We start from the raw sequence: 13,636 nt of genomic DNA on the forward strand, positions 1-13,636 counted from the left end.
TGACATGTTTTATAAGTTATAGCTTTTTCCTACATTGTTTTCGTCCACTGTGTTCATTTTTTTTCGACTGTTATGCTATTGAGCTGCAAGATGACTGAAACTGAAGCATGCTCAGGTGTAAAACAATCTATGCAACTCTTTGTGAAATAATTTCTGATTTTTTACGTTTTCTAAATCTCCGATGTCTTAAATATCTGTGCCGTGTTTTGTATATAGACAGGACTCATACGAGTGTCTTCATCATAAAACTACTGAAATTAGAAGTTTGTACATTTGTAATGAATCTTGGGACTTATTATACAACGTCAGAATAAAGTAACAACTGGCAACCCTTTATTACGAAATTGTTTCGGAGGGTAGACGTCTAACTTCCAAATGAAGTAGTCGTGTGTTGAATCCTTCCACGGTAACGGTAACGTCATCTCCGTAAACTTATAATGCTGTTGATGGCCGCGCTATTTTGCATCATTGATTGATTTTTAGACCCACTTCCTTTGCATACTTGACCTAAATGGCACTTCGCTCAGTTGCATTGAAAACCATATCGTCTGAAGCAGAAATGGTGGAGATCCTCTTCGATGTTCAGATATATTCCGCACATTTCTGCAGAAGATTGTCACGGTGTTAGCTATGAAAAGTTTGGACAACAGATTTCCTTCATGTTTACAAGCTAAGTCGAAAAATTGTTAGGTTTCCAGCGCTTGTAAAGAAATTGCCAGCATAATGGACCTGCCTTGTCAAGCTTTATCAGGAAACAAGCTATGTGTAGGAAAATTTCAGCTTCTATAATAAAAAAAATCTAAGAAATGACGGAATTGCTTTTACGTATTCATTAGAACCGTGCTATGATAATGTAGCAGTCCCACATGAATACTGTAAATATATTTTTGGTGAGTTTTATTTTTTTTTGGAAAATTGAAAGTTGGCATTTAATTTAACAATAATGAAACATAATGTTTCTCATATTACTAGATATTGCCGAGGAATTACAACGATAGATTTTGTATTTCACGGTAAAAATAAATACGTGTTTAAGCGATGGAAACATGAATGCGATAAAAGAGCAGAGCTAACTGCAAAAAAAAGTGCAAAACAAAATACAGAGAAAAAGAAACCAGAAAACTAGAAATCTACTTCTTTATCAGAAAAAGCGGTGATCTGGAGCAAAAAAAAAGTTTCACTTTATTATGGAAGGAATATGAACAATGTCACGATGTGCTCGGTTTCGAGATCCGTCAAATAAAGACGATTATGGACAAATTGGTGCGACAAATATTCTCCAAACAAATTGCATCATGCTGAAATCCTATTTCCAGTTTCAGGGCATTTGCTCTCCAGTAATTTCCACCAGTTAGTAGTGGTGATGACAAATATCGTTGCAGCTGAAGAGGAGCTGACAGGTTCAGCAAAAAATATTTGCAGAATAAAGCAAATTTAATTAGCAGTTAAACATTATCAGAAATTAGGACTAAATAACGTTAGGAAAAGACCAAAAATAATGATCGTATTCTGTCTGCACACAGTAAAGTAAATACAAGTTACAAAATTCAGAGTCGATAAATCAAATCTTTAAAGCACTCTCCGCGTGGATTCGGGAAGGTCTCAGCAATATTTTTAGAATAAGGAATGTTTTTTGTGCGTTGAAATGAATTCCCATACTTAATTTGTAAATACTCTCGTCAAATGACAGTCTCAAAATTCAAAATGAATGAGTAAACAGATTTAATGTGTATAACGATCAAAATCTATTCACCACAAAATTTTTTTCTTCTAAACTTACCAAGTTAGGATTAAACATCGTTGCCTGGACATGAATAAACGTTAGTTCCGTAATTCGATGCGACGCATTTTCAGCAAAAGCAAGCACAGATAATGAAGTAATACGCTTACATCCATTCAAATTTACGGTTTGCAAGATGGGACAACGTCGCGCCAGTGTAGACACGAACTTATCCGTGATCTAAGATTTGAAAAACTAACAAAATTCTCTATGCTATCAAGTAGTGATTCCAAGATACTCATACCATATACCGATATATTATCATTTTCCTCATAAACTGATGTTGGATACTCCATGTCCCTACTCATTTTACAAATTAAAAAAGAAAAGTTTTTGAGGCCATCGAAAGTACTGTATGAAAATGTAAAATTTGGCTTAGTATTTTATGCAAAAATATTTTATATCTAATCGGTCCTGTTGAAATTTCGCGATGAATTACAGTGGAAATATTAAATTAAGTTGAAAAACTCTACAGAGTTTAAGCTCAAAATTGACAACCTTTCAATTCCTGAAATTTTATATGTTCACCTGAAAAATATTATACCTAAATTAAATCTCGCCATTCCCAAGAACCACCTTCTTACTCCCACCTGAATTTCATGCGAACTCTTAGAAATTCCTGTTTTGCAAAAATCTAATTTCATAGCTTCCTAGTTATCTGAAAGTATGTAAAAAGAGTTAGTTGACCTGCGCATTATTAGTAACAGAAATGTTTGTTAAGGTATCGAACGATGGAGAAATCATTCTAGCGAACAAAGATTCATTGTCAATTGGGAGCACTGCATCCAGTATATACAGTTCTTCTAAGGATTTAAATTTTACGAGTAGCGCAAATGTCCATGGTCTAACTTTCGAGAAATCAACGCCCTGGAAATGTAAAGCCCGTAAGCACTTCGGCATACTGTTAAGCAGTGCGTGAACAGTCATATCCGGAATTTGGGTCTCCATTCCTTCCTGAAATTCGATTGTAGGAAACTGAGGTGTTAGTAAATCAGCAGTATAAGCTAGCAAGTGACTTAAAATACATTCTGTAGCTTTCTCGGCTAAATCATTTCGATCTACTGCGAGACAAAAAGCACTGGACTCTCAGCATGAAAACTGGATGATCATCTTATTAACATAGCCCGATCCATGCTTATAAGATTTCACAATAAACCTAAAACTAGCCTTTGGTATAAGATTATCCTCGACAGCTAAAGTTGCAAGCTGTTTACCAGCAGCTTCAAACAGTGATTGTAATAGAACAGCGTGTTTTTGCGCATGTCCGGGACATAAACATACCGCAAGAGCTGCTTCCGATAGGGATGCTTCTAGAAGACGAGTTGAACAAGCCGATATATCCAGAGAAATGTGGATAGCACTGATACTTGGGACAGAATCCTTTAATAAATTAAACCACCGGCGACATGTAAGGGATACCGGCAGAAGATCTGACCCTGGCAAGTAAACAAAGACGGCTCTTAGCATCTCCTCCGGTAATTTATTCATTCTGCTTCACCACTGTTATTGCTGAAAAAAAAATGCTGACAAAAACCAATAATCAGTGAAGTGAAGAAAACTTGTAAAATGTAAATCTCAACTGATATTATCGATAGAAACAGTTGGTAACTGCAAGTTTGGGAAACGATCAGAACATGCTAACCGCTAGAAGTACTGCTGTGCCAAAAAAGCAAAGGAAACAATATACAAATTTCCATTTATCAGGGAATTGAACGTTTCACTGAATGAAATTATTACTATGAAAAAAAACCAGTGGGAAAAACCATCGATCCCAGAAGTGCTGTTAATGTTAATGAAGAGATAACAAACGGCTACTTATAAGCAGTAGCATTAATGACATTAATCCATTTAGCAATCGCATTTTGTTTATCCTGCAAATAAGCTTTGTTATTTATACATATGATGATTTTTCTGGGTGCATGACGTAAAACTATGCTATCTTTTGTTCGTGATACAGTACATACGAGATAAGACCGAAATGCGGTAAACAGAGTTTGAAGATGAACTTTATCGAACATAAACTGAGACCACTACACACTACAACGCTCATATTCTGCTAAATTAAACGTTACTTAAAATACTTAGAAAAACACGTTCAGGGAAGCTGCGGCCCTAATCGATATTTGTAGATAAAATTTTTAAATTTAAGCAATGCAGCGGATAAGGTTAAGTCTTGCAAAGAATAATACGAGAGGAATAATAGCAAAAACAAATTTGCAAAGTGCATTCCGTGTCACAAAATGTTTCATTTAGAGAGCATATTCTACAACTTAAGAGACTTTTGCAAGGACTAGGAGCGGAACAGCATTTATGTTGTACTTTAGTATGCTGCAACTGCTGGATGACAAGGACTGGCACTATCGAATGAACCAATGAAAAATGACTGAATATAACCAGAACATCGCGAACCCCAAACAAAGAAGAGAAAAATATGCGGAGGTGATCGACGAGTATTTTAATTAATTTTTAATTTTAAAAGTATTTTACTAATTTTAAAATTTTAAAAATTACTAATTTTAAAAGTATTTTAAAATTAGTAAACAATGGCAGAGAAGCTGTTATGGCTTTATGACAAGAATGACTTTTATTGCAGTGCCTAATCCAAGGCTGAATAAATGAACCACTCGGTAACAAGAATTATCGCAAATAGCTAGACAACAGTTAAATAATCTCAATCACTATTGCCAACATTCAGTGCTGATCCAAAATCATGGAGAGAATTCTAGAGTAGCTTTGACGCTGCAGTGCATTTTAAAACGATACTAGATATTCAAAAATTGAATTATCTAACTTCCTGCCTCAAAAGAGATGCCTTGCAAGCCGTTAGAGACTATGATATTACTCCAGGAAACAACAACGTTATAAAAACAGCTTTGATTGAAAATTTTGGAGAATTATCCACTATTGAAGAAATCGGTTAATGAGTTATATTCCATGAAGAGAAATAATAAAGTGGAAAATAATCGTCGAAGCGATCAAAAGAATACTTCGACGCTAGAAGCCATAGGTGATTCTTGCATCGAAATTATTGCTGAGAGTATATTTTCGGGTTGGATATTAGATAAAATGCATCAGCAAGAACGAGAACTATGGGGTCGCTAAGTTCCGACAGTTTCTAGGAATAGTCAAAAGAACAAAGAAGTGACTATTTAATCTAAGACTCAAGGAAACAAGCAAATTCAATCCGAATTTCAATAAATGTGACGAAAGACTTCAACAGAAATATTGCCCGAACATTAACAACAAATCATCGGAGTAACATTACATTTAATTTTTTAGTTAAATGAGATAGGAAAACGAAAAAGAAGCCAAAGAACACATAACAGCATATCTTCTAAGCAAAGATGGCTCTTCTGCTGCAAATGGACTCCGAGTGCAAAACATGACTATTCGAGTGACCTATTAAAATATTAAAAGGAAAATTGATCGTCACTGGAAGATTAAATTAACAAGTCTTACATTACATGGAACAAATGCTTCTGATTCGACCACATAACCTTGCTTAAAAAATGAAGTATGTAATAAAAGCGAAAATTTCACTTCATCTGACACGACTTGTGATAAGCAGGTGCTGTGGCTGTTGCACTGACGTCCGACAGTGCGTCGTCCAACTTAACCCGAATATTTTCCTTTCAATTCTACACCGATTTGAAAAAATCAGTTGAGTGAGACTTGATGCATAAAACCACAAGGATCCCTTTAAATATAAAAAGGTATGTCATACCTGCTTGAAGGAACGGAATGTATTAACATTTTTTAATTTACTGCAACTTCTAAAAAGAGAGAACAGTGTAATAAAGCATAATTTACAAAATAAGCACTACATTAATGATTTCAAGAAAAAAAATGACGGCAAATACAATGCAGTAGCAATATCAGCTGATTGGAATACAATGGAAACTGCTATGGATACAATCCTCTCTGACAACAAACAGTGCAGTTCATCCACTGAATATCTAATAACTCGGTACAGCTTACCAAAAACACAAATACAGAAATGATATTCACTATAAAAAAACGATTGAAATTATATATGTGATGAAATTAACAGCAAAAACTTTAGAACCTTCTGTAAAATTTAACACAAAAAGATGGATTTCATAAATCCTCGAAAAAATAAAGAAAAAAATTGTTCCTTTTTCCAGCGCAATTTCCCAGATTCCACCCTAAAGTTGAAGACTCATAACATGATCATTCTTTTAACCTCCGCCTATCATTTCATTATTGTATACTGATGAAAGTCAAGAATCTTCTAAATTTATCGTTTTATGGCAAATGAAACATTTTTTGTTTTCTCAGTTAATCGCCAATCCAAAATCTTGAATATGTGCAAAAAAAGTCAAATACAACAATGCCATTTATCTATAGTGCAGGTTTACCCAAATTCAATAACTTCCCAATATGTACGCGACTAATTGAGAATGTTTTCGCCTCAACATAAAAAAAGAGTATATTCCGAGACAATGACTACATCCCAAACCTTGTCGAAGACCTTACAGATGCACAAACTTTTCCAGGTTCTGCTATCTGTGCAGATGAAAATGAACGCACGGAATGACTCTTTTCTTGTTCTGTTTTTTTTATTTCATTTATTCTGCTGGTAGCCTAAAAAAATGATCTTTAAAAAAGTGGAACTTGAAACTAAATTAATTTGGAAGATGACTGAAGGCACAGTTAAAGCCAAAATTATAGCAGCAGCAAAGAATTAAGTAACGGAACAGGTACCAGCGATTTTCACAAAAACCATAGTAACAGCATGTCTGATCTTCACTGAATTAAATATTCAACACTTAATGAATTTAAACGTTTGGTTCAATCAAAAAAAAAAACCACTCTTAATGCTTCCCTCAGAAAAATATCAAAGTCACCTGTTTCATTTCTTCTTCCATGTCTCGAGCATCTTGCATACTTTGTAGCCTTTTCTCAATCCTGCTTGAACCAGCTTCTTTCAAAGAATAAAACATAGGCCCAAGTTCAGCTAACCATGGTGTTTCAACTGATGTTACACATTGCATATATTCTTTCGCTGTCATGATCAGTTCGTGATATACAACGTAATCTGGCATATATCCCATTCCTAAAATGATGAGATTAACAAGAATTTTTCTTTAGACTTCAATATAATCCACACACAAATTGATTGTAAAAAACAATAGAATAATGATAGGACCCAGGAAGGGAACTCTGAGACTCCTAACGAAATTGTGTCTATCGGTGCTGATGAAACCAAAGGTGGTCTAAAATATATAACAGAAAGATTCCGAATCCCCAATCGATCCGTAGTGTAAGCGAATTTCGAGTTACCAATTAAATCCAAAAAATACCGAAAAGTGCGGATGTTGGATGCAAGAAGCAAGGAATGCCTGTTCTCACATTAACATATTCTCCAATTCCTTTCAATCTGTAATACGAAAATTTTAAAAATAAAATTGAGAATAACTCTTTGTTAATACATATAAAAGCTGATTTCACTTCACTAACCTTGCAGCATTATGAAAATAGGCTGAACAAATACATTTTCGTATAACATCCCAATTCATACCGCATGATATCAGTTCAATTTTCTGTTCGTCCATAATGTCTTTCAGCTGGGCACGAACCTAAGTACAAAAAATTATTTTTTAATCAAAAAAGAATGGGGAGAAAACTTCAGAATCTGAAACATAAATTACGCACAAACAGCAAAGTTTAGACGACACAGGACACTACATAATTGAACGGACAATCTGACCTCTCGAACTTTCTTCATAGCTTTAGTATGAATGAAGTTATCGTTGCACCATTTCGTCGAATATTTGTGGAGTCTCCATTGCAAATAGACATTCAGGAATGTAAGGTGATCGCTTTCAGGCACCTGAAATCAGTAATTTAAATATAACATATCAGGCGGCTTTAAAGTGAAGATAACAAATTTATCCAACAGCCAATCTATGATTTATACGAAACCCTTTGCGATATCTTGAAATTGTAATGAGCGAGGAGCTTAGCATTTTCATCAAAAGTTAAATACCGTTGTTGATCGGTAAAAACTGATCGATAAAAACCGCTCAGAATTATGTTTTTTTGTTTATCAATAATTTCGCTACATATGCCGAATAAATGGATTACGTCTTGCATAAAAACATTTAGAAGAAATGTACTGGTTCTTTACTCACATCAACTTTAGCAATAAAGCAAATGTTCTGCTTCATAACATACCTGGAATTTTTCTTTCTTTGCATCAGCATCTTCTTCTCGTCCTTTAGGCCGAAAAAATATGGCAGGAACAGAAAGCATTGAGACGACTGTAAGTACCTCATCACTGCACCCCATTCCCTCCGACACAATCAACATTTTGGAAAGAGTTGGATCCAAGGGAAACTCCACCATTTTTCTACCCAGGTCAGTGAGTCTACCTAGAAAAGTGGAAAAATACTGCTGCACTTGAGTAAAAAATGGAAGCTATTTCTATCACAGTGCAAAACATTATCGACAGATACTACTGCTTTCAAATCAAAGAGAGAAAGTTAAACCAACAAAGATATAATGAATCATTCTACGCCCTACCACTAACTGGATAGCTGGTACTGCAAAATACATCAAACAGCCTACAGACGGGTCATCGCAACTTACAAATACTGTCTCGGTACTCTTAGGGATCCAGAATTACCAATAATGTGACACATTGATTTCAGTGTATTCTGTATCACATTACCGGCAATTTTATATCGGAAGTGTAAAGGTGAGCAAACTAGAAAGAAATTTAAAGGACTGACCTATATTATCCAGAGCACCTAGTGTCCACAGCTGATACATGCTATTCAACATGTTATCCTGAGGAGGTGCATCCATAAAATGAAATTTTAATAGATCATCGACTCCCAGAGATTTCAGCAGTAAAACCACATTTGCAAGATTTGTTCTCTGGATTTCTGGTACAGTAGCTACCAACATTTCCTCCTAGGAAAAAACAATAGAAAAAAATCAAATGAAGTAAATACCCTACAATTTTTAGAAAAAAATGGAACAGGAATTTCAGAGTGGAAAGGTTTCAATTTAAATAAGTTAACAGCTTCAAGAATCTGAAGAACAGTATTATGTTTGTAATATCGCAAAAGCTTATATAAGAATGCTTTAAAAAAAAAAAAAAAAGACAGCATGAAAAAATCTCTTAATATTCGATCTTCTCAGACCGTTTAGCAAAGTTTGGACTTCATAACTAAGTGAATCATTTTCTTTAACTGTTTTCTCACAGTCTTCTGAAAGCATTTCTTCACTGTGTACTTGCTTTTTTGAGAGATATTAGATAACTACCTACAGCACGAATAGAGGATATTTAACATTACCTTAAACTGCCTTTCAGTATAAAGTCTAAAACACTGGCCCGGACCCGTTCGACCAGCTCGACCAGATCTTTGATTAGCTGAAGCTTGCGATATTGGAAAAACCTTAAAAAAAATCATTTGCGACCACTTCCTGATAGCTAGCATAAATTAAGTATGTCCGACGTTTGGTCTAATAAAACATGGTTATAAACTAGTGTTTGACATCTTCACATCTAATTCTATCGAAGCCAAACTTATTTTTCAAAAACTACCTGAAGTGCATCCATACCAATACGAGGATTAAACACTTTTAGCTTACAGTAGCCAGGATCAATAACGAAGAGTATGCCATCAACAGTCAACGATGTTTCGGCGATATTTGTTGCCACTATACATTTCCGGATGCCACCTGGAGCCTTCTGGAATATTTTTGCTTGCAAATCACTTGGAAGCTGCGAATAAATCGGCAGTACAGCAAGCGGTGGCGCCTCATCCAGTTCTTCTAATTGATTCTTGATCATCCCACACGTAACCTGGAATTTGACATGCAGAATACAACAAATCATGAGAGGAAGGAAAAATTCCTACTTTTTCCCCAACCAACTTTACTTTAACCCGCACGTAGTTATTCGAGCCACTCCTTATGAAATACAAACCTCGATATCCTCTTGACCAGGCATAAATATCAATATATCTCCATCTGTACCACCCAAATGGACTCTTACAGCTTGTTTCACTGCAGCATCAACGTAATCATCCATGGGCGTCCTAGCGTGAAACATTTCAACCGGAAATGTACGACCTTTAAAAAAAGAACTTGCAAGCTATCAGTATTGGTAAATATGCGTGGAACCTGTGACAGCCTGTAAATGAATTATGAACCTTTGTAATACAGTTTAATAACATCTTACTTCTAACTGAAAAATGAAATAAATCTCAAATGACATTATTAAAGCCGACAATCAAATTAAAGAGTTTGATCATAACTTGTTTCTTCAATATGGCAGGATATTTTAAATGTTGTTGTAACTAACCAGGGATAGTAAAGCAAGGAGTATGACCACCGAAGAAATTTGCAAACTTTTCAGCATCCATAGTAGCTGAAGTGACGATAAGTTTGAGATCAGCTCTATGAGCAATGACATCTCGCAAAAGGCCGAATAAAACATCTGTGTTCAATGACCTTAATATATTATGTATAAAATAAGAATTATGCATAGTAAAAAAAATTTTACAACAGCTAATAGATAACTGATGCGTGTCGATTGGACCTCATTTATAACATTGCAACTCCTTCAAAATTAATGAGTTCTGCTGCATTACAGCAGTTGCTAACTATTTAGATCTGTTGAAAGCCTCTCCAAGTAGTCTAATCAGCAAACCTTTCATGGGCCTCGTCCATGATGATAGCAGAATACTGGTCTAAATCTGGATCACTCAAACATTCTCGGAGCAGAATACCATCGGTCATGTACTTGATTCGTGTATTCTCCGAAGTGCAATCTTCAAATCGAATAGCGTAACCACATTCCTGGCCCAACTCAACGTCCATCTCTTCAGCAACCCGCTTTGCCACTGACATTGCTGCTACACGGCGTGGTTGTGTGCAACCAATTAGACCAAAATTACCTGTAATACCTAACATAAGTACCCTACAAAGTAATACAGAAAATAGCTAGCAAACTGATTAATTACATGATTTTGAAGCTGTTTTAATAAAAGGTCGGTTTAAGTAAAACAAACCATAACCATCTTCGAGTAAATATTGAGCTAACTGTGTTGTTTTGCCGCTCCCTGTTTCACCAACAATAATGACAACGCTATTATCTGCAATAACACTGAGCATTTTCTGTCTCACGGCAAATACGGGTAAGTATTCCCGTTGCTCTTTGATGGATTTTTTCAGCGCAAAATCCGAAACTGCTCCCGATCCGACCAAGTGAGATGCAAACTGCTGCGACTCCCTCAAAAAAAAGAAAAAAAAGTTTATTCAGTGATCTACTACACACGGATAAAAGAGTGTAATAGCGTTAACTGGATCACCGAAATTTTAATTATTCTGAATATTTAATTAAATAGTTCAATTCCATCAGAAATATTAACAGTTTCATATTTTCTCAACTAATCGCTTACACTAACCTCATTTAAAATCCTAGCATATTGTGTTGTACAATTCCTGGTGAAAAATGTCCCCTTATACATTTTGTTACGGACGGAAATTTAGCATAACAGCTTCATTAAAAAACGTTACATGTATAAGAAGAGTTACAAAGTCGGTCTTCAAATACCAAGAATTTTTGATTATTGATTCTCAAAAACAGCACTAAGACCAAGTCATTTATTTGGGTTAAAATTTGACAAAAGTTGAGGAGTATGTGTCGTAGTTGTTAAATCTAGCTCATTCAGCTTCCCAAAAAAATATGATAATTTGAAAGTAGTCGGATAAAGCGACAAAAACGGCTCTAAGTTTTGCAAAAACAGTAGAAAATTACGAAAAAACATTCGTGGAAACCTTGAATCTACCTATAGCATATCCCAACATCATCGCTGCTTATCTCATCTGGTGCTGCTTTAACGCCCATTAAATTCCCTAATTTAGAACCTGCCAAATCCCAATGCTTTTCTTGCGCTTTCTTCTGCTCTTCCTTTTCACGCCACATTCGAACAACCTGTTAAAACATAAGCATATCTGGGATTTAGTCTCAGCTTTTTTTATTCCTTCTAGAAATATAACAAAAAATAATCATAGCAAAATTTTCCAAAACTCTAAAAATAAAAAAATAACAATAACTATTTGTTCTAGAACTTGAAGTTGCAAAAACTACCTTGCTTCCTTTCGCAGCAACAACAGCAAGATCAGAAGTCACATCCTTCACAGGAACAATTGGTTTATTTTGTTTTGTAAATATGAAACGACCATCCAAAAATGGTGGTACGACATTCTGCACCAGCAGTGTTACTCGATTTTCATCCGATTCATCATCGAGAAAATCGTCGTCATCAGTAAGTGACACAACACCTCAAAAATTTTATATTCCACTAATAAATTTCATTGAGTACGGACAGAAACTCGCTTACCAGTATAACAGTAGTGTACAATGATATATTTTTGCACGCCTGTAATACGAAATTCTAGTGGGAGAAAAAAAGGTATTCGAGGCGGACAAAGCATGAAAATAAAATTATGCAATAAATTTAAATGTATAAAATAAACTAAAACACAACAAAATTATTAGCTGCTAACCTGATCTTGCTAGCCGATTATTTTCCCACATTTTATTGTCCTTTTTGATTTGCTGTTGGCGAACCGTTAGACGGGGCTTTTCACGTTTTTGTTGCCATTGTCTTTCTTTCTTTTCTACATATTCCTGCGAAACCTGCAATGAATGGTTTGAACATCTTTTTGGAATTTTAACTATAGTAAAAAATTGAGCTTTTAAAGAAATTAAAGACAGAATTGAACGGGATGCAGAAAAAAGAGTCCACTTTTAATTATCTAAGGAAATATGATATGTTGATACGCCGTTCACTTATCGGGTGATTAAAAATGAATATCACTTTCTCAGCACCAAATTGTCGCTGGATCAGCATAAGTAAAACTTTATTTCAATATTCAGGAATGTATGCCATATATCTCTGAGAAACTAATATTTAAGAATTTTTGGAATTCCTATCTTCGGTAATACGTTGTCATAAGGACCTCATAATATACTGTTATAAGAAATCATAGAAGCAATTGAAATATTCCACACTATTTTAAAACAATACACATACATGGAAACTTAAGCGAAAAAATTAATGGTCAACAGCCTGAGCTGTAATCTGCGTTTCTCAAAATTTCTCCGTCGAAGTTTTCGCATATCCAAAAGACGATTCATCATTACCTGTCATCTTTCCTAAAACAAGGATTTAAACCAAAAGGAAGAACCTGAGAAAATGGATTGTTTTCGTCATCATAGCCTTGGTCATTGCCGTACCAATCACGATCCAATTTTTGTTGTTCTCGTTCCCATTCTGCTCTTTCAAAAGCATTGCGAAAATCCGGAACCAATTCTCCTTCTTCTTTAACCGAACGAATCGTGTCTTCCTGAGTCCTGGAATATACCTTCCATTCTTCTGCTCAGATTAGTTATTGTCCTCAAATCCAACGAAAGTATGCTACAATGGGTCTAGTAGTACTCTACAAGAAGCACTATGAAAATATGATAAAGCCATTTGGTAGATTATTACAGAATGACTCAAGATATCAGCAAGAGATTGAAAGGAAGAGGGCAAAGGATAGCACGTTGAATTTTCTATTTTTTTTTTTTTGAACTTGAAAATTCCTATTTATATTACCAGACCAAAACAAATACTTCTACTTTTCTTAAATTTCAAATATTTTATTCAAAAAATATATGCGAAAAAAAAGAGGAAATAATTAATTGACTTTAAATTTTTGTTGAAATTAAAGGTGAATTTGAAAGGGAAAAAACTAAAGGTACCAAATAAAAGAAAGCATACCAATAAGAGATAGCAAATAGCAAATAATTAAAAAGAAAGTGATAGGTAC

At 34.8% G+C, this 13,636-nt stretch overlaps 2 protein-coding genes across 3 annotated transcripts in view; both read right to left on the reverse strand.

Annotated features, from left to right (window-relative positions):
- Positions 1-810: 810 nt before the first annotated feature.
- Positions 811-3,640, reverse strand: LOAG_07947. 2 transcript variants are annotated; one of them, XM_020447576.1, is made up of 5 exons: positions 3,423-3,640; positions 2,948-3,289; positions 2,468-2,734; positions 1,781-1,960; positions 811-1,382 (listed from the first exon to the last, which is right to left on the reverse strand). In XM_020447576.1, exons 2-5 carry the CDS (start codon positions 3,266-3,268, stop codon positions 1,236-1,238), a joined length of 915 nt encoding a protein of 304 aa, XP_020302207.1. In that variant the 5' UTR covers positions 3,269-3,289; positions 3,423-3,640; the 3' UTR covers positions 811-1,235. The 2 variants fall into 2 exon arrangements, with proteins under 2 accessions (XP_020302207.1, XP_020306820.1); XM_020447577.1 differs by lacking the exon at positions 3,423-3,640 and having other exon boundaries at positions 2,948-3,409.
- A 1,884-nt stretch (positions 3,641-5,524) lies between these two features.
- The window catches only part of LOAG_16956 (CBR-MOG-1 protein), a 10,097-nt gene continuing 1,985 nt past the window's right edge, over positions 5,525-13,636 (reverse strand). The window contains exons 5-20 of the mRNA XM_020449610.1: positions 12,329-12,461; positions 11,910-12,103; positions 11,608-11,753; positions 10,828-11,048; positions 10,467-10,713; positions 10,119-10,267; positions 9,741-9,886; positions 9,357-9,617; positions 9,106-9,207; positions 8,536-8,719; positions 7,979-8,175; positions 7,512-7,634; positions 7,262-7,380; positions 7,105-7,181; positions 6,649-6,857; positions 5,525-6,385 (exon numbers count right to left, since the gene is read on the reverse strand). Of these exons, the coding sequence (XP_020306821.1) occupies positions 6,248-6,385; positions 6,649-6,857; positions 7,105-7,181; positions 7,262-7,380; positions 7,512-7,634; positions 7,979-8,175; positions 8,536-8,719; positions 9,106-9,207; positions 9,357-9,617; positions 9,741-9,886; positions 10,119-10,267; positions 10,467-10,713; positions 10,828-11,048; positions 11,608-11,753; positions 11,910-12,103; positions 12,329-12,461 (2,646 nt within the window). The 3' untranslated portion in view covers positions 5,525-6,247. The remainder of the gene's footprint in view (positions 6,386-6,648; positions 6,858-7,104; positions 7,182-7,261; positions 7,381-7,511; positions 7,635-7,978; positions 8,176-8,535; positions 8,720-9,105; positions 9,208-9,356; positions 9,618-9,740; positions 9,887-10,118; positions 10,268-10,466; positions 10,714-10,827; positions 11,049-11,607; positions 11,754-11,909; positions 12,104-12,328; positions 12,462-13,636) is intronic.

The sequence above is a fragment of the Loa loa genome, assembly GCF_000183805.2.
Source record: "Loa loa unplaced genomic scaffold supercont3.31, whole genome shotgun sequence".
NCBI lineage: Eukaryota > Metazoa > Nematoda > Chromadorea > Rhabditida > Onchocercidae > Loa > Loa loa.

Excerpts from the sequence above, each read along its gene's own strand:
- LOAG_07947 (XM_020447576.1), bottom strand. The coding sequence starts at position 3,268 with ATGAATAAATTACCGGAGGAGATGCTAAGAGCCGTCTTTGTTTACTTG. Across the intron at positions 2,735-2,947 it reads AGGATAATCTTATACCAAAG|GAAGGAATGGAGACCCAAAT; the intron begins GCTAGTTTTAGG and ends ATCGAATTTCAG. Across the intron at positions 1,383-1,780 it reads CGATGTTTAATCCTAACTTG|CTGCAACGATATTTGTCATC; the intron begins GTAAGTTTAGAA and ends GCTCCTCTTCAG.